This window comes from Eublepharis macularius, chromosome 9, assembly GCF_028583425.1.
Source record: "Eublepharis macularius isolate TG4126 chromosome 9, MPM_Emac_v1.0, whole genome shotgun sequence".
Lineage (NCBI taxonomy): Eukaryota > Metazoa > Chordata > Lepidosauria > Squamata > Eublepharidae > Eublepharis > Eublepharis macularius.
The window spans coordinates 92,990,474-93,009,389 of NC_072798.1; the positions used below are offsets into that span (position 1 = coordinate 92,990,474).

The 18,916-nt window shown below is 52.4% G+C and overlaps 1 protein-coding gene and 1 long non-coding RNA gene across 2 annotated transcripts; one reads left to right on the forward strand and one right to left on the reverse strand.

The window, feature by feature from the left end:
- Nucleotides 1-2,286: 2,286 nt before the first annotated feature.
- On the reverse strand, nucleotides 2,287-18,916 carry TPRKB (TP53RK binding protein). The gene is made up of 5 exons (XM_054988468.1): nucleotides 18,825-18,916; nucleotides 17,600-17,788; nucleotides 15,613-15,735; nucleotides 3,297-3,473; nucleotides 2,287-2,562 (listed from the first exon to the last, which is right to left on the reverse strand). Exons 2-5 carry the CDS (start codon nucleotides 17,741-17,743, stop codon nucleotides 2,476-2,478), a joined length of 531 nt encoding a protein of 176 aa, XP_054844443.1. The 5' UTR covers nucleotides 17,744-17,788; nucleotides 18,825-18,916; the 3' UTR covers nucleotides 2,287-2,475.
- LOC129335697 (uncharacterized) lies at nucleotides 5,897-7,036 on the forward strand. The gene is made up of 3 exons (XR_008597635.1): nucleotides 5,897-6,157; nucleotides 6,478-6,529; nucleotides 6,889-7,036. It is a non-coding gene; the product is annotated as an uncharacterized LOC129335697 (long non-coding RNA).

The following is an 18,916-nucleotide window of genomic DNA, read 5'->3' on the forward strand; positions in this document are numbered from 1 at the left end:
ATGACCTGATCCAGGAAATATCAGACACCATAACATGCAGGGATTAAATGTCAAGGGGGTTCTTCAATTTTGTTTCCTCAAAGTGAAAGCAAAACTCTTCCACAAATCATCTAAAGGTCTGACACTGTCTTCTTTGCAATGGGGATGGAATTTGCCGACATATGGGAGGAGGGTTAGCTCTTTCTTGAGTCATATGGGCCGTTTTCACACTGCTTACTGGCCACGGAACATCGCACTGAGCTCCCAGAATGACAGCGTCTTCCTGGCGCAATTTCACGTGAGAATGGCTATTCCCGTGCGAAATTGCGCCAGGAAGACACTATTGTTCCCGGAGCCGGCCAGTAAACAGTGTGAAAACCGCCATGGCTTAACAAATTGCACAAGGTACCTCAAATAATTTGTTCAGTCAGCACCACTATGCAATGTACATGTATTCTGTTTGGGGCTCGGTGTGATCTGGATTGAAAGTTCTGATGAATTTGGACAGACAGATCCAGCCCAGCAGCAGATGAGTTGAAACCAAATAAGCTCTAAAATTCTACGGAACCTTCAGGTAAAACACATCTGGAAAGCGTTCTTTTTGTTTTGATTTGTACGAGTATGCGAGTTTCGGTGCTTGTAGCTTTCAGACTGCACAAGAATATAACTTCCTAGAAATACGATTTGTGTACTTTTCCCCCATTAGCTAAGCTACCAGAACTGTGTGTACAGAATGAAATGTTAAATACTAAGTGAGCTCCAGGCTGCTTTGCTTATGTTATTGTAAAAGGGCAATTGATCAGAAGTCCTGATGGGCAAGAGCCCCACGTGGCTCCATCCACCTTTTAAAAACACTCGGTAGATGCCAGGAAAGGTGTTGGAGGCACCATGTTGGGTACCCCTGTTCTATATCACCGAGGACCTGCTTGTTCAAATAGCCTTACAGTACATAGCTGACAACACAGTCCAACATTTACATGTTGAGATGTATACCATTCCCAAACTCGAGAGTAGAACAAAACAATATTTATCAGTCTCCCCGACACACTTCTCCTCTTATAAACACTGAAAATGTTCACAACAGACACCATCACAGGACAAAAAGTCCAACATAACTCTTCTTTATCCTACTATATAAAAGGATAAGCGTATTCAAGACAACTCACTTCCTACCTTGGTGTGCCACCAGAGGGCGCTGCTGTGGAGGGAAGCCCAGATGAGGCATCCAGACCTCCAGAGAGCACGCCATGGTGGGAAGTCCAGGCTGGGATCAGCAGCAGAGCAGGTGGCAATGCCCGTTCTCTGCCTTCACCCAGCTGGGATCAGGAGCAAAACAGCAGGCAATGTCTGCTCTCCATCTTCACCTAACTGGGATCAGGAGCAAAAAAAGTGGCAATGCCTTCACCCAGCTGGGATCAAGAGCAGAGAAGGTGGCAATGCCTGTGCCCCGCATTCACCCTGCTGGGATCAGGAGCAGAGCAGGTGGCAATGCCCGTGCCCCGCATTCACCCTGCTGGGATCAGGAGCAGAGCAGGTGGCAATGCCCATGCCCTGCATTCACCCTGCTAGGATCAGAATTGGATCAGGTGGCAATGCCTGGCCCCCTTCACCCGGCTGGGATCAGGAGTGGAGTAGGTGGCAATGCCCGCCTCCCCCACCATCACCCAGCTGGGATCAGGAGCAGAGCAGGTGGAAATGCCCATTCCCTCTTCACCCAGCTCAAATTAGGAGCAAAGCAGTTGGCAGTGCCCGCCCCCTACCTTTACCCAGCTGGTATCAGGAGTGGAGCAGATGGTAATGCCTACCCCTCTTCACCCGGATGGGATCAGCCTCAGAGCAGGTGACAATGCCCCCCCTTCACCCAGCCGGAATCAGGTGCAGAGTAGGAGGCAATGTCTGTCCCTTCTTCACCCAGCCAGGAACAGGAGCGGAGAAGGTGGCAATGACCACCCTCCCTTCACCCAGCCGGGATCAGATGCAAAGCAGGTGGCAATGCCCCCCCCCTTCACTCAGCCGGTGCAGAGGTGGCCATGCCTGCCTGCCCACCCTCCCCTTGCTAGAGTCCATTGTATTTTTTCCCCACAATGGGCTTTGTTGCTAGTGAGAAATATTTCAACAGTCTGTCAAATTTAAATAATCAGGTGGATTAAAGAAAAGTTAAAGCCACAGCATGGATAGTTTTCAATCTTAAAATGATATACTAGGTCCTTGTAAGTCCGGCTGTATTGGTCCTGTAGTGATAAGTTGGTACCACAGATGCAAGAACTGTCTTATGTAAAAGAAGAAAACAGATATTGAAATGTTTTATTTTTAAAACAGTCACATTGCCCAAAAACATTATTTCCATGTTCTTGTAATCAATTTTTGTCAGCTTCTGCTTCTAAATAAAGTAAAATACAGAAGTTCAGAGCACTGTCATGTTGCCTTATATACAAATACAAAAGAATTAAAGTACATGTGTCTTTCATAAATGAGCCACAGTATGTAACTATGCATTCATGAAGCATCTTTTGTTGCCATTCTACAAATGATGCCATCCAGCAGTGTTCCTATTTTTTCTTCCTGTGGTGTGAGCTTGTATATCTGCAAAAGTAAAAAAGAATGGTGACTTAAGTAACGTGTGCTTTTAAAATTATCCACAATGGTTGATTCTGCACACATCGGATAATGCACTTTCAATGCACTTTAGCAATCGTTTTAAAGTGGATTTTTTGTTTCACACACGAAAAATTCAGTTCCAAATGATCTCTAAAGAGGATTGGAAGTGCATTATCCAACGTGTGCGGAATCAACATATGTCTTCCGCATTGAGTCCAGTCATCAATGCGTAATAATTACATTAAAGATAGAACTTTTGGTCAAAGCTGAATATGTTTCCACTGGAAAAAAAGCATATGCAGAAAATTAATCAAATGCATTTGTTGTATACACATTTATTTACCTCATTTAGACCCCGCCTTTCTCCCAAGGAACCCAAAGCAGCGTACATCATTCTCCTCTTCCCCATTTTATCATCACAACAACCCTGTGAGGTAGGTTACGTTGAGACTGTGTGACTGGCCCAGGGTCACCCAGCAGAGATCTCCCAGATCCTAGTCTGAGATTCTAACACTGTATTAAGCTAGTTTAAATGTACACATTTAGACTTTCTCGCAGTCTCCTGTACTGAGCCCCCAGTAGTCTCTCAAACTTGGCACCCCTCTGTAGTTGTTGTTTCCAGAACATTCCCTGGGTCCATATCCAAGTGGCTAAAAACAAATCAAACCAATCTCTTTTGCTGTATCTTCACTCTCCCTCCTTGACAAGCTTGTACCAACCTTTTTGACTTTCGATATGTCCGTTATCTGGGGGAGATCAGTCAGAGGGACTTGCTGGCCATCCACTTGACTTATTACATTTTCCAGATTCACTGTTTTCTCTTGGTCTTCCACCAGAACAATAAGAACGGCAGAATCACTGTCCGAAATGCCAAACCTTTTCAAGGCATCTGAAATCTAATGTAAATGAAGGAACGCAAAACTTGCCTCACTGTACTCTTACATCCAAGTACAATTTCTTTTAAAAAAATGACATTTATATATCCCACCTTTTGTTCTTTCAAGGAACACAGGATTCCCAGATAGCCACCCACTCAGCCAAACTTGTGTAGGTGTATCATCAGATCACAGGTCCATTTCCCTACTTATCAGTTTCAGTGCTCTGAAAAGTTTGAACTGACAACCCTCATCCATTATTTTTAGTAAGACATACTGGCATCCCTACATAATTTAATTCTGAGTCACGTGTACCATAATGTCCCCCGCCCCATGGCTCCTAACGTACAATAAGGTTCTCTTTGTGATGTCCTGCATCTATTCAGTGATAAGGGAAATGGGCTTTGTTGACTGGGTATGTTATTTCTGGGGCTTATGTTTAACGTGGTATCATGGAATGTTAAGGGCATGAGGGATGCTACTAAATGTAAAAGGTAGTAACAAATCCAAATGCTCACTTTATTATTTTGGTGGTGAAAAGCTTTGATTCTCTTATAGTTAAGATCAATGTATATGCCAAATGTGGAGTCTCCAGATGTTTCATCAATATTTCAGTAACTTCGTAGATCTTATATACAATTATCTGTTAGCAGGGGGAGATTTTAATGAAATACTACATACAGCTTTAGATCAAAGCACACCCCCACATAAGGAACATTAATTGGTGAGTTCTACACTTAAAGCCTATATGGTTTGTACGATGAGATTTCTGAATCTGGTTTATTGCCAGTATCACTACATGACGCTTATATTACTGTGTTTCCATAGCATGGCAAAGACCATACTCCATGTGCAAATATTTGACCTATTTCTTTGATGAATGTGGATGCTAAGGCATTAACTACCATTCTTGCTAAAAAGGTTATTAGAACTCTGGTACATGTAAACAAGTAGGATTTATACAAGGTAGGCATGGTTCTGATCATCTTAGGATGGTCACTGATGTGACTGATTAAACAGAAAGAGATCTGATCGAATTGCTATTCTTTCACTTGATGCTGCAAAAGCTTTTGACAAAATATACTGGAAATTTATTTTTGCAATATTGACTAAATTTGGCTTTCCTTATGAATTTTTGAAATTGATTAGAATTCTTTATTCATCCATTAGATCTAGGGTACAGACCAATGACATTTTTTCTGCATCATTTCCTCTTGAAAGAGGTACTAGACAAGGTTGTCCCTTTTCTCCTCTTATACCTCTTACTTGTGGTATTAGACAAAGTAATAATATAGATGGATTATATATAACTCTTTAGAATTTAAAATTATTTTATATGCAGATGATCTTTTACTATTTATTTCAGAACCTCAATTTTCCATTCCTGAATTAATGATTTTCTCTGGTTATTCAATTAACTGGACAAAATTAGAAATAATGTCACTGGGGGACAATATCTTACAGAGGGTAATTACTGAGGGACATTTTCAATGTCGCCTAGATACTACTACTTATCTTGGAATATTGATTCCAAGGAATATTAAGTACATGATTTTGTTGAAATTTAATAAGCTGATTTCAGATATATCCTTGGATTTGGACAGATGGGCAACCCTAAATTTGTCATTATGGGGTAAAGTAAATACACTCAAAATGAACATTGTACCTAGAATTATATGTGTTATTATACGTGTGCAATCCCTTTTCATATACCTTGTAGATACATTCATAAAATTAATACTGTGTTTTGGAAATTTTTGTGGGGTTCAACACCACTTAAGATTTCTTTAAAGTGGATGCAACTTTTAATTAATGAAGGAGGATTTGGTTTTCTGAACCTTAGTGCTTATCTTCAGAAATATTTGTTAACATGTACAAATTATTGGGATCGCTCCTCTCAGTTGAGCTCTTTTGGAGACTTCTGTTTTATTTTAAAGTGGAATGTGTTATGATATACTTACGTTAAAATGGATTTTGTTCCTCCTGTAATCTTAGCAGCTAGAGGACTATGGCATATAAAATCACAACAATATTAATTTGACCCATTCTCACATGCTAACCTAATATTATGGTTCAATTCAGATTTAAAAATTAGGAAGAAATCTTTTTTATGGAAAGCTTGGACAGAATTTTATCTTAGATCAACAGAACTAGGGAATATTTACTTTAGATCAACAGATTAACAGCCCAATCCTAAGAAGGGCACGGAAAGTGAACAGGAACCGAACTAAGGCTTGCGAGGGCGCATCTAGCCCGTACGCCCGCGTAAGTGGCCTTCCGCCCGCGCTGGGACGCGGCGCTGGCCCGCCGGCGGGCCAGCACCGGTGCAAGCCACAGGCGCCCGGGCGGCGGCGCAGAAGTGGCGTAGAGCCCTACGCCGACGCAGGGGGGGGCGGGGAGCAAGGCGGGGTCGGAGTTAGTCCGCTCCCTAAGCTCCTCCAGAAGCGGGAACGCCCACAGCGGCGCAAAAAAGCTACGCCACGGAAAAAGAAGGCGTAGCCCATAGGCGTCCATGGAACGGCGAAAAATCAGCCCCCTCTCTGAGCGCCTCGCCCCGCCCCTATGGCCCGAAGGAGCATAGGATGAGAACTATCCCGGGGACCAATCAGCGTGCGCGCCCGGCATGGACGAGCCCCCCTCTCTGCACCCAATCACCTGCGACCGCGTCCTACAAAACATCCGGCCAGCACCGCCCAAACCCCCAGGTAAGTGAGCACTCGGCCGGAGGCTCTGCCCGTCTGCTGAGTGGCATTGCCCCTTTGAAAACCGAAACGGGCTGAGGGCATTCACATTGGCAGGCGCAGAATGCACTCAGGGGACTTTGCGAAAAACTGGGGGAACTTCGCATAAAGGGGAAGAGGTGCCTAACTGCCTAACTCTCTTTCTACCGTGATAGAAAGAATGACTCCACAGCTAACTGATGCAAGCTAGTTGCTTCTAACTAAGCACAAACAAACTAACCCTTCCGTGGCAGAAGGGAATGACACTTTGCAAATTAACCGCATGCTCTCCCGTTTCCTTGCAGGTGCCCTGACTCTTGCGCTCCCACCTGGTGATGACCGACAGAGCGCTGACAGGTAAGGAGGAGGTGGGGGGGCATTCCGCAGATTAGTGCAAACCGCCCATTCACCTGAACCCACCCGCTCACTTGCCGCTTTGGGTGAGGCCCAGCAGGGGTGGGGGGCAACCATGCCCGCCCCTGGCTGCCTCAGAGGCAGGCGCCTCGAAAACCACATGTGGCCAGGTGTTTGTTGTGACCAGCTCATTCTCTCCCTTAAAGGTAAAGGCTTGCCAAGGCCGAGTGCATCCTCACCAGACCGTCATGCATCAGCTGCTGCCCTCGACCATGTGCAACCCCCCCCCCGGATGGCGGAGTGTGGGGCTTGCCTTGCCAGTGGAACGAGGCAAAGCCCACACGTGTCTTTTTCCCCCACAGGCACGTCCAGGGCATGGCTGCTCCCCCGCGCCCCGCCCTCCCCAAACATCTCTGACGGACGGTTGGCTGCAGCCCAGGAAGCACCGTCGCGCCGCGGCCTGCATCCCAGCCCCGCCCCTCCGAGCGGGAAGGAGGGCTGTGTGGAATGCTCCGGCTCCCTCGCCAGCCTAAACGCAAGCCCGCTCTTTCCAGTGCAATAAAACGAGATGTACAACAACTGTTTTCTGTGTCTGCGAGTCTGACTTCGTCCTCCGCCCCTCCCCCAACACTCCCGTCACATCTCCCCACCTGCACATTGCCACAAATGTATCCGACACACCCCGTCTTGCCTCCCCGCCCCCTCCCTCCTCCTCCCCCCCTCCTCCTCTGTATTTGACCAGTGTCTGTACCACCCATCTGCTGAAGAGAACTTGATTCTCAGAAGCCTATGCCACAATAAAATTGGATAGTTTTAAAGGTGCTATGGGACCCTTTTTGAATTCGCTACCACAGGCTAACACGGCTAACTCCCCTGCATCTATGGCCAGGTAGAGGGTTGGGGCGGGGCATGTGAGCGGGGAGGGGGATCAATCCCCGGTGGGGAGAATAGCTGGCACCCGATAAGCAAGGGAGAGGGTGGTGCGAGCTGCCGCTGCAAGGGAGCGGGAGATGGCAGGGGAAACGGTCCACTCGCGGGAATCCTAGCCCCCACCAATGGAGAATCCAGGGTGGTGGCAGGCGGATGCCATATCCCGGGCAGGAGGTCTCGCGCGCCTGGGGAGGGTCGCCCCCATCGCAGCCGCAGCCCCAGCAACACAGTCCCATGAGCGGCCGCCTCCCAGAGTGGGTCCAGCCCCTCGGGCGTCTGCAGCAGCCCCATTGGTCATTCCACCCCAGGGCGTCCTGCCTCGCATCCAATCCCGTGGAGCAGTTGCCAGCCTCCCACGCCAACAGGCCATGGTTGTTGGGAGGGGTGGGGTGTGTCCGAGGCTGCGCGTGGCTCCGCCCTGGCTCGGCGCCGTCTCCTGCGTTCAGCAATTGTGGCCACTCGCGTTGCCCTGCCGGGGGGGGAACCACTCCGAGGCTGCCAGCCCCGCCAATCCTGCAGGGAAGGCCGCTGGCCCCGCCCACAGGGGCAGTGGAAGAGCGCATCAGCTGCGCAAAGTGGCTAAAATGCGGGAGCCCGAGGCCTCCCGGCTGGCTGCCACAGCGTGCCCCTTCCCCGGCCGGGCCATGCAGGCTGGGTGGCCACCCCAGGCCCGGGAGGGCCCCCTGATGGCAGGTTGCGTGACTGCCCCAGCTCAGGGCGGCATGCCAGGCAGGGCAGGTGCGTTAGGGCAATATGGAAGACATGCCAGAGCGGCCCCTGGCCAGTCCTTGTGCATCCTAAGCCCCCCCCCCTTGGAAGGGATGCGCTGTCACCGCGGGCCTGGTCATGCACTCATGGTGCCAGGGCAGGATATGGCTGGCAGTTCACCAAACTATCGCAGGCAGACACGGGTCCATGTGTAGATGAGCTTTATTCCCAGTCCCACGGCGCAACGTACAGCCAGGCCCAAGGGTTCACGTCCCGCAAGGATGCACTTGAGCAGCACAGCATCCCCGCAAGGGAAGAGGGCCCTGGGGCCATAGGAAGCCAACCACCACGGCCCCCTCCCCTCCAACCCACAGGTCTGAGACGGGGGGGGGCCTGTGCTGAACCTATCCATGAACTATGCAGCTGCCAGACAGAAGATAGGGAATTGTTACATCTCAGACCCTCCAAGGTCATGCCGGCGGGCGGTGTAGTTCGGTGGGCAGCACAGAAACACTATACCCACAGCGGTCCCGGCTGCATGGAGGGCGACGGGTGGCGGGAGCAGTGGGCGGCCATGCTCGGGGCCCAGCTCATTGCCAAGGCTGCCGGGAATGACCTCCTGGCAGATGAGGGTGCAATGACTGCGCGGCCAGTTTACCTGGAGGAGCTCTTCCCTGGCCGTGCGGAGGAGGCCCACCTCATACGAGCGTGGCTAGACACGGCGCTGTGCGAGGTGGAGCATGACCTCCTGGAAGAGGAGGTGGCTGCGGGCCCCGCGCGCAGTAAGTCAGGGTCCTCGGCGCCATCCAGGGAGCCTCCTCCGCTGCCACAGAGGGCAGGCCATAAGGGCCCGGAGGCGTCCCAGCCACTTCCGTCGAGGCGCAGGTTGCAGGTGCTTGCAGCAGATGCCGGGCTGCCACCAACGGGTGCCCCCCCTCCCTCTCTCCCCCCTCTGCAGGGACCATCAATGACAGGTGGATGGCTGCCATGGACCGGGTTCACGGGGCATTCCAGCAGGCGCGGGCAGCGGCACCATGTGAGTCTCGCCAACAGGAGGGGCACGGGCATGTGGGGTGGGGCGGCCTGCGGCCGCGACAACAACCCCAGAGCCCACAGGGGCCCTGACGCTCCCATCCCCCACCTCTTGCCCCCACAGCGGCGCCCGCCCGGAGCCCCTCGCCAGATGAGGAGGAACTTGGGAGGGGCTTCACCGCCTGGTCTCCACCCCGCTACCCGCCACCCGCTGAAGACCCAGAGGGTGACCCAGTGGAGGGGCCTGGCAGGAAGCGGCCGAAGCTGGAGCCCGTCCCCGCAGACGGCCGGGCAGCTGCCGATATGCCATCCCAGGCACAGGCATCTTGGACCCCAGCCGGGCCCCTGCTCTGTAACGGGGATGCCGTGGCGGGGTCGCTGGCCTCCCCCTGCTCCGACGCGCTACCTAGCCCTCACCCTCCTGGCTGCTGAGGCCGGGGTTCTGGGTTGGCAAGCTGCTCTCTGGGCGCCTGATGCGGCCCTGGAATCGATTGGGAATAAAGCCAAGTTCATTAACCGCTTTTCCCGTGCAGCCCGTCCATGGGGGGCGGTGGCTGCTGGCCGGGGCGGCTTTCCCATGCTCTCTACATGCAGGGGTTGAGGGAGCGGGGACTCGGAGGGGCCGCCTGGGACACCATAGGGGCGTAAAGAGCGAGTGTTTGGCCGGCCGAGCCCCCCATGGCCAGGCATGGCCCTCAGCGCGCAGCATGCCACAGGTGCTCCGCGACCCTGTCTCGCACAGCTCGGTCATGCTCCTGGGGCTCTGCCGGGGCGTCAGGAGAAAGGCGACCGGCGGGCGGCAGCCAGGGGTCCTCGCCTGGGCCCTCTGTGGCTGGCAAGGGGAGCTGCTGGCGCACGGCAATATTGTGCAGCATGACACAGGCAGCCACGAGCTTGGCGACGGTGAACGGCTGCATGGCCAGGCGGCCGCCCGTGTGATGGAGGCATCTGAAGCGCATTTTCAGCTGACCGAAAGCACGTTCGATCACCATCCTCGTGCGCCGGTGGGCCTGGTTGTAGTTGGCTCTGTCGGCGGGCTCATCCGCAGGGTATGGCGTCAGGAGGTAAGGCAGCAATGGATAGCCACGGTCACCTGCAAGGGGAGGCGGAGTTAGGATCTCCCTTCCCATCCCCGTCCCCTCACAGCTCCCCCACCAACTCCTGACCTAGGAGCCAGCCTCTCCCCTCAGGCCATGATGACAGGAGCCTGTTCAGGCCGGAGGTGGTGAAGATCTGTGCGTCGTGGACGCTTCCCGGGAACTTGGCAACGAGGTCCGTGAAGATCCCCTGGTGGTCACAGGCTGCCTGGACATTGATACTGTAGAACCGGTGCCGATTCCTGTAGACCTGCGGCTCCTCTCTGGGAGCGCATATGGCCACATGTGTGCAGTCGACTGCTCCAATCACATTGGGGAAGCCTGCAAAGGAGGAGAAGCCAGCCCGGATGGGTGCCAACTCTGCCTCCGAGGTGGGAAAGTGGATGTGCTCGCGGATCCGACCAACTAGGGCGTCCAGGAAGGCATGCAGGCAGCGGCTGGCGGATGACTGGGAGACCTCCAAGGCCTCAGCCATGACTCCCTGGAAGGAGCCGGTCGCAAGGTAGCGGAGGGACAGCAGGACCCTCTGGAGGACGGGGATGCCCCGGGGAGCCGCAGCTTGCCCCTGAAGGGCGGGCGCGAGCTCCTCGCACAGAGCCTGTATGGCTGCCCTGTCCAGGCGGAAGCGGTCCAGGCAAGTCATGTCGCCCAGGAGCAGGGATGGCACCCTGGCCTGGAACCGGCGGCGGCGTCTGAGGCGGCGCCGCCTGAGGGCCGCTCGGACAAACACGGCTGGCAGGAGGTGGCTGGTCCGGATGGCTGGGAGCCGCGGCGGCAGTGGCGGGCACCAGGCGGGGATGATCAAGGTCCTGCCTGGAAGGAACGCAGGTTGAGTTTCAGCACCCTGAACCCCCCCCCCCACGCACAGCAGCAGGCCTACCGGTCTCAGCGGCCCGTTGCAAGTGGTGCTCAGGAGCAGGTCCTCTGTCCGCTGCATGGGCCGTCCCAGCCACCCTTCCCGGTCCTGCACCCCCTGTGCCCTCCTCCATCTTGCCGAGGGGATGGGTGAGCACATGACTAGGTGGCTGGTTCCCACCACTTATCTCGGGGACCGGACATTCCAGCGGGCACTACCCCCATGTCTGCTGAGAGCACTAGTGGCGGCGGAAGCCAGCGCCAGGCAAACTGGACAGAGGCCGAGAGAGTGCTGCTTTTTGGGCTCGTGGTGGAGAATGCGGAGGTCGCCCTGAGCACGCACAGGGGCGCCTCGTCCCGGTCTCGACGACGGGCATTCTGGCAGATGGCAGCTGACAGGGTCTCGGCTGTGGGCAACGTGCCCCGCACTGCTCACTCGGCAATGAAGCGCTGGAATGATTCTTTCGGGCCCGCGCGCAAACGAGTGCGCCTCCTCATGTCTCAGGGGGTTCCTTATGAGCGGGCCCTTGACGAGGGGCTCCCAGGCCCAGAGGCGGTCATGCGAGCGGTCATCCCGGAGGCGGTGGTGGGCGGCCTGGGCGTTGAGGTCCTGCCCGGTTAGTATTTGTGGATTCAGGGAGGCGAGGGGGGGGACGTATGGATCGTGGCACATGTGTGACAGGGCCTCTCCCGTGAGTAGGCACGGCCCCTGAGGGTCCAGACCCAAGCCAGGCGGAGGCAGAGGCAGCGGAGTCTGTGCCCCCCCTGGCAGAGAGCGGGGCCCAGGAACAGGCAGCCCTTCCACCGCCACAGCAAGCCCCTGCTGCCAGCGACGAGGAGCCTCAACCGGGCCCGTCGGGGGGCATGGATCCGGAGCACGGTATGTATCTGTGGCCCTGCTGCTGGTGGGGCCAGGGACCGGCTCGGCCGCCGGCCTCGGCCACACATCCAAGGCCACTCATGGCGCCGACCGGTCTCAAGACGAGGGGTTGCGGCCGCAGTTGGAATGGGTGTGCTTGGCCCGGCTCGGTGGCCTGTGGCAGCCCATGTTGGGCCGCTGCTCTTCCCTCCCTGGGGCCTCTTCCCACCCATGTCTCGCTCCAGCAGGGACCATGCGCCTGGAGATAGGCGGGGAGGTGATTGCCCAGCTGCGTGAGCTGCCACCCTCCCGGAGGACCTCTGCTGCCGGAGCGGCTCTCCTGCAGTCGCTCGGCTTCCCTGTGTCGGTGGAGGGTGAAGGTGGCCCTGGGACTCCGCCGGTTCAGGACACCTCATCGACAGAGCCGCTCGAGGAGCTGTCCCAGCCTGCAGCACCATCCCCTCCAGCCCCCCCGCCCCCGGGTGCCATGGGCCGTGTGCGGGAAGGACCTGGCTCCGCCTCTGAGGGGGAGGGGCCCATGGAGGGGATCCTTCCAGGCGCACGGGCTCGCGGCCCCCGCCCTGCCCAGCGGCTTCCCCCGACACTAGCCGCAATGTGGGCGGCGATCGAGAGGGAGCGGCTAGAGGTGCACGCTGCATGGGAGGAGGCGAACAACCGCGGCCGGGAGTTCATGGCTGCGGTACTGGAAGTGGGGGAAGGGGTCCGTGCCTCTCAAGTCCGTGCCGAAGCCCTGCTCGGGCGGCTCGTCGCCATCCTCGATCCTCCGGCCCCACCCGCTGCAGCAGCTCCACCCGCCCCAGAGGCACCCCTCCCTCGGGCCCAGTTGCGTGCGAGAGGCCGGGCCCGTGGACGGCCAAGGGGGTCCGGCCGCCGGCCTCGCCGGTGACCGCCGCTGCCGCCTTGGGGGTGGGGTGGGGTGTTTTGCTGCACAGACGGCTCTCCTACACGCCTCCCCTTCCTCACGTCTGCTGGGGGAGGTGGGATGATATAATAATAAAGGCTGATTTCTGTGCAATGGGTGTCTGTGTTCTTTGCCTTGGGATGGGGACGAGGGGGCAGGCCCGCTGTGTCTGCCTCTTGGTGGCGGCCTCAGGCCAGCCCTCCCCTTCGGCGCCACTGGGGGGCTGTCCCCTGCTGCCAGAGACTGGCTGCTGACCTGGATTCCTCATGGCAGGGCGCCTGCCAGTCCCATGCCAACCTCTCTGGACGCGGCCGCCAGGGACTTGGTGCTACATTGGGCAAACGGGGGAAAGGCTTCTCAGACTACGCCCACCCCTCTCCTTCCCGACTGCGAGCCCCGCCCGACACACGAGCCGAGGCAGTCTGCCAGCATGGGCGCGGTTTGCCTGCTGCTCTGGGGCCTGGCCGGGATCGCGTGCTGCCCATAGGCTGCGCCTTTCCTGGCCCCTCCCCCTGACGCTTGTCAGGAACAGCGCCCTTTGGCTGCGCCTGGCGGCGGCCGTAGATCAGACCCGCCCACAACACTTTCTGGTTCTCCAAAATTGCATCTCTGCGCCGCTGCAGGCGCCGCTGCGGCCACACTTTGCTGGCACAGGATCCGGCCCGGCGGCGCCGCCACACCACCAGTGCAGCCGCGTCGGCGTTGGGGCCGGCCATAGGATTGCGCTGTAAGTCATGATGATGAGTTTCTGTCATTTTCTCAACTGATGTCTAGATATGATTTGCCAACTTCTGCAGAATGGCAACATTTGTTGGTGTTCAAATGTGGCCCAGCAGCTTTGAGTGCTTCAGAATCTCCTCCACTTTTGGAAACTCTTATTGAATCAATACAAAAAATGTAACCTACAATATGTGCAAATAAATATCTCAGGTTGGTCAATAAATATGATACACAGAGACTTGAATATGAGTGGAATAATGATCTGGAGCGTCCAATTCTGCTAAAGCAATGGGATAAGGCTTTACACATTATACCTTTTGCTGCTCTGGATCTTAAGCTGAGACTTATTCAGCAAAAAATTATGTTTAGCGTATACTGGATACCACAGTGCCTTTTTATTAACAGATTAAGCACAGTGTCTAATTATTGGCAGTGTAATTCACAAGCTGCATCTTTTAAACATATGCTTTGGAAATGTTTAGTCACTCAGCTCTTTTGGAAGGAAGTCATTACTCATATTAATTTTGCATTAGAATATTCATTTATTTTTGAGGATGTTAATATTTGTTAAACTATTTGCCTGTCTTTTGGAATCGAACTGATGGTCAATGGAAATGGACCCTGCGTGTTCTTACAGTTGCTAAAAGACTTATGTTACAGTGCTGGAAAGACAAAAGCCTGCTTCCCTTAATCCATTGGACTGAAGACCGTATAAATTTAGCAACATCTGAACATATCGTATACAAATGGCAATTGTGCATGGACTTTTAGATATTTGGAATCCTTTTATAGAAGCCTATGTATAGATTTACTAATTGTGTTTTTGTAACCAGCAAAAGCTGTTACAAAACATGTAACCTGTTTGGGTTTTCTTGCACTAAAAAGAAAAAAAAACCCTGGTTGGTCTCTGGCCTGATATCACTGCAAGGGGGTCAGAGGAAGGCAAGTATGCTCTACACCCATGCTGGCATGTATGCCTGCACAACATGTGGTGCACAACTCACCAGGACTAATTCCCTTTTTGTGCCCACCTACGACTGACAAGCACCTGATGGGCCACAATACATGGCTGGTGCTCAGCATTTAGCTTGGTGGGTCACAAGCGGTGCAGGCAATATTGTAGAGAGCCTGTCACAAGAGCCTGTTTTCCCTCAAACAAACCTCTGATGACGACCCTGGAGCAACACAGCAGAGAGAGGATCCAGCACAATTCCCTCTCTCCTGCTGGTGTAAAGCCGGAGCCAGGGCAATCCGGAAAACCGGAAGCGATTTCTAAATAGGCAAAGCAAAAAAATGTAAGGCTGCATAAGACACCCGAGTAAACAAGAGGCAGTAAAGTGCGCAGGGGCAATCTTAGCCAATGGGCAACAGGTCCAGCTGCATCAGGCCTCACTCTGGAGGGAAGACCGACAAGAGCCCCAACCACTTAACATAAAAATAGCTGGCTCCTGCCACCGCTGCTGCTTGAGCCCTCCCCACCTGGACAGCTTCTTTAGCTGCAAGCCAGTAGAACAGGTTTTCTCTGAGCTCCATCTTGGGGAGAAGATTATACATGTGACTAAAATAAGGGAGCATGCTTCTAGAGAGTTTTCACCACTAATGTGGTAAACATCTATATGCATTCCAGTGGTACTAGCTTTAGAAGAAAGAATAGCCAGTAATACCTGAAAACTACTGATGTACACAGTGTATTTTTAAATCTCTAAAGAGATGTTGTGGTTATACTCTTCCCTATTTATCCTTACATCAACTTTGTGAAGTAGGTTAACCAGGAAGCTCGATGGCCAGGCGGGGAATTGAACTCAGGTCTCCTCATTCTAATTCAACAATCTAATCATTAGTTCATTCTGGGAATGAGGGATAGGTGCTTTTATGGACAAGATGAAGTGTGCGCTTAATGTATATCTTCAATTCTTGTATAGATGACTCGGCATGCAAAATGTGCTTACAAGTTAACTCTTACATTATTGTTAGGTGAAAGGTTGAATATTATTTCTGCGTTAAGTGTTCTTGTCTTCATTTTTCCACTCTTGTGAAGGTGAACAGCTTTATTGGTTGCCACAAGGACCTGAAATGGATCAACAATCTGCCAGAGGAAATAGAAAAACATTGTCTTTAAACAAGAGATCTCAAAATAAACATTTTCCTCAGTTTGACAAGGAAAAACAGTACTTTAGAAACAATTAAGAGGCAAAGGTTCCATCTTAAATACAAGGACAAGAAAAACAAGTTGCAGATATGCTAGCTTTAGTCATAAATGAATCTTTTGAGACCTAATCCAACAATAACAGCACAGGTGAATATTAATAGTGGGTTTTTTTCTTGGGTGACATTTCTGCCTGGAGAATTCTTATTTTGGTATATAGAGACCTATGATTTTTCCTTCCCCTTGTTTCATCTAACTAAGCTCTTCTCTGTGTGTGTGTGTGTGTGTGTCTGTGCGCGCATGCACAATCAAAGATAAACTATATTACTTATCCTGATGCCTGCAGAAAGTATCATTAAGTAGAGAAGATAAAATGCTTTCGCCATGTGGGCAAGATGAGGACGACTTTGGAGAATAAAACATGTTGCTCTAGGGAAAATATAGATGTTTTGAAACTTTGGAGCAGGTCAGGGAAGAGTTTTTCAGAGTTTCTCCCTAAATAACAGCAAATTTTCTTCTCACGCAAACATTGTTTAATTCATTTTGGCATAGAAATTTTTTTAAAAAGTGCCAACATGGCCTCAATGAACTTGGAATGAGTCCATGTAACCACTTACATACAAGCCCAAAGCATGTTCAGAATAGGGAAGCAAGGTATGTCCACAATTTTTTCTGAAAGAGATTATGGTCCAGTTCAGACACCATGCTGCCTTATTACCAAACCAAGTCTGGGCAGCTAGGCACATTACTTGCGCTAGCATGTTCCTAACCAGAGGAGAGTGAATTCACAAGTGAAGAGACCCCCCCCCCCCGCCCCTGGACACTCCCAATCACTGAGGTGTGGCTTAGTGATTGGGCACTGTGGCATCTGAAGTGGGCCCATTATTGAAGACGATGGTGGATTATACAAGTAGAAAAGTTCTCAGGATGTATCAGTCCTCCAACCACCAACAGCTTGCCCCAGCAGGAGTTTCTAGGACTAGGGTTCTCAACATGTGAGGTTAATTTTCCTGGCCAACTTCCCTTTTGAACCATAGTTCATGTGTACTTCTTTAATGGGTATACTATGTGCATGCAAATCTGTTCCTCAATATATTGCAACCAAAACAATATGTCCCCCTCCCCTACATAATATACCACAGGAGTATCAGGGAACAACCCTGACTTTGATAGGCCCAGGCAAGCCCAATCTTGTTAGATCTCAAAAGTTAAGCAGGGTGAGCCTTGGTTTGTACCTGGATGAGAGACTCCTCCAAGGAAGGCCAGGGTTGCTATGCAGAGGAATGCAATGGCAAACCACCTCTGTTCATCTCTTGCCTTGAAAGCCCCAGCAGAAGTTGCCAAAAGTCAGGTATGACTTGATGGAACTTTCCCCACTATTGGGGTATGTATGACAGGCCTGTGTTTCTTCCTGGCTTCTTGTTTCTTTCTCCTATTGTCCACATCTCCTGTCCTTGGAGACACTGAAATGTGCCATAGACCTACATGGCTCACTTTTCTTGTTTACCATTATTACCACGTTCCTGTCTTTACAGTCTTGTTTACCATTATTACCACTTGCCTTGTTTACCATTATTACCACTTCCCTGTCTTTACAGCCTTCAGTAAAAGTTCCATAATTTCACTGAGAAATGGATCCTATTAGCCATGGCCAACGGGGTACTTTTCATTGTTATATTTCTCTCTGACAGTAGCATGTCCTGCTGGGTCCTGAAACCTAACCCACAAAAGGTTATTATTACAGAGTTTACAAGACTCACAAAGCTATCAAACTGCAGCTCATGAAAAATGAATGTTTCCTCACCACTGTAGGACTAATTAATGCTCCCTCTATAGCACCTTCCATGGCTTTTTTTCTTAGAATGGCAGCATTCTTCACTTCATTAAACAGGATAAGAGTAACCAGGCAGTCAGGAAAGAGTTCCAACCGATGTGTTAAACTCTCCATCTTACCACGAAGGGGAAGTTCTTTTGGAATTAGTCAAACCTGGAACTGTAGAAAAGAGCAAGAGTCCAGTCGCACTTACAAGACTAACAAAATTTGTGGTGGGGTAGGAGCTTTTGTGAGTCACAGCTCACTTCTTCAGATGCCTGGAATAGTTAATGATGGATAAATTTGTTGACCTTTTATGACAGCTATTTTGAGAGTTTTTTATAAGTAACATTTGAAGGGTATGATACATATATCCTGAGAGGGAGCCACTGCATATATTTTGACATATATCCATTCTTGCAAGGGAGCCACACTGGCACTACCACACTGGCATTGCATATATCCTGACAGGGAGCCACACTGCCTCTGCATATATTTTGACAGGGAGTCACACTGGCACTGCCACACTGGTATTGCGTATATCCTGACAGGGAGCCACACTGGCATTGCATATATCCTGACAGGGAGTCACACTGGCACTGGATATCTGCATATATTTTGACAGGGAGTCACACTGGCACTGCCACACTGGTATTGCGTATATCCTGACAGGGAGTCACACTGGCACTGCATATGTTTTGACAGGGAGTCACACTGGCACTGCCACACTGGTATTGCGTATATCCTGACAGGGAGCCACACCGGCATTGCATATATCCTGACAGGGAGCCACATGGCACTGCCACACTGGTATTGCATATATCCTGAAAGGGAGCCACACTGTCCTCCCTGCATATATCCTGACAGGGAGCCACACTGGCACCGCATAACCATGAGGCTCAAACGTGGTGGGGCAATTTTGCTTTCTGTCAGCGACGGGCAGAGCAATGCGCGCCGAGTCTTCCCCTTCGCATGCGTTCCCACACACCCCATAGAGACGCGCCATACGAGCGCGCTGGGGAGATGGCGTCGCTGTGGGGCTTCGTTCCTCAACGCAGCTCTACATATTTACCAAGGCTGAAGCCGCGCGAGAGAGGCGGGGCGTGTGGCGCAGGCCGGCCGCGGCCCCCGAAGCCTCTCCTGTCCCGTGAGGCGAGTGCCGCGAAGCCCTTTTTCCCTCAGCTCCCGCCTCGCTACGGCCCTCCCTCCCGCTCACCTCGCCGACGGGAAAGCAACGGCGCGCCCGCCGCGGCTTCTGGCTGAGCTCGGGGCTCGGCGTCCGGTGGGGCGACAGGCCGCGGGGAGGCG

Coding starts and splice junctions, on each gene's coding strand:
- TPRKB (XM_054988468.1), bottom strand. CDS start 17,743: ATGGAGAGTTTAACACATCGGTTGGAACTCTTTCCTGACTGCCTGGTT. Junction 15,736..17,599: donor CATTAATTAGTCCTACAGTG/GTGAGGAAACAT, acceptor TTCCTCTGGCAG/ATTGTTGATCCATTTCAGGT. Junction 3,474..15,612: donor ACCTTTCACCTAACAATAAT/GTAAGAGTTAAC, acceptor CATTTACATTAG/ATTTCAGATGCCTTGAAAAG.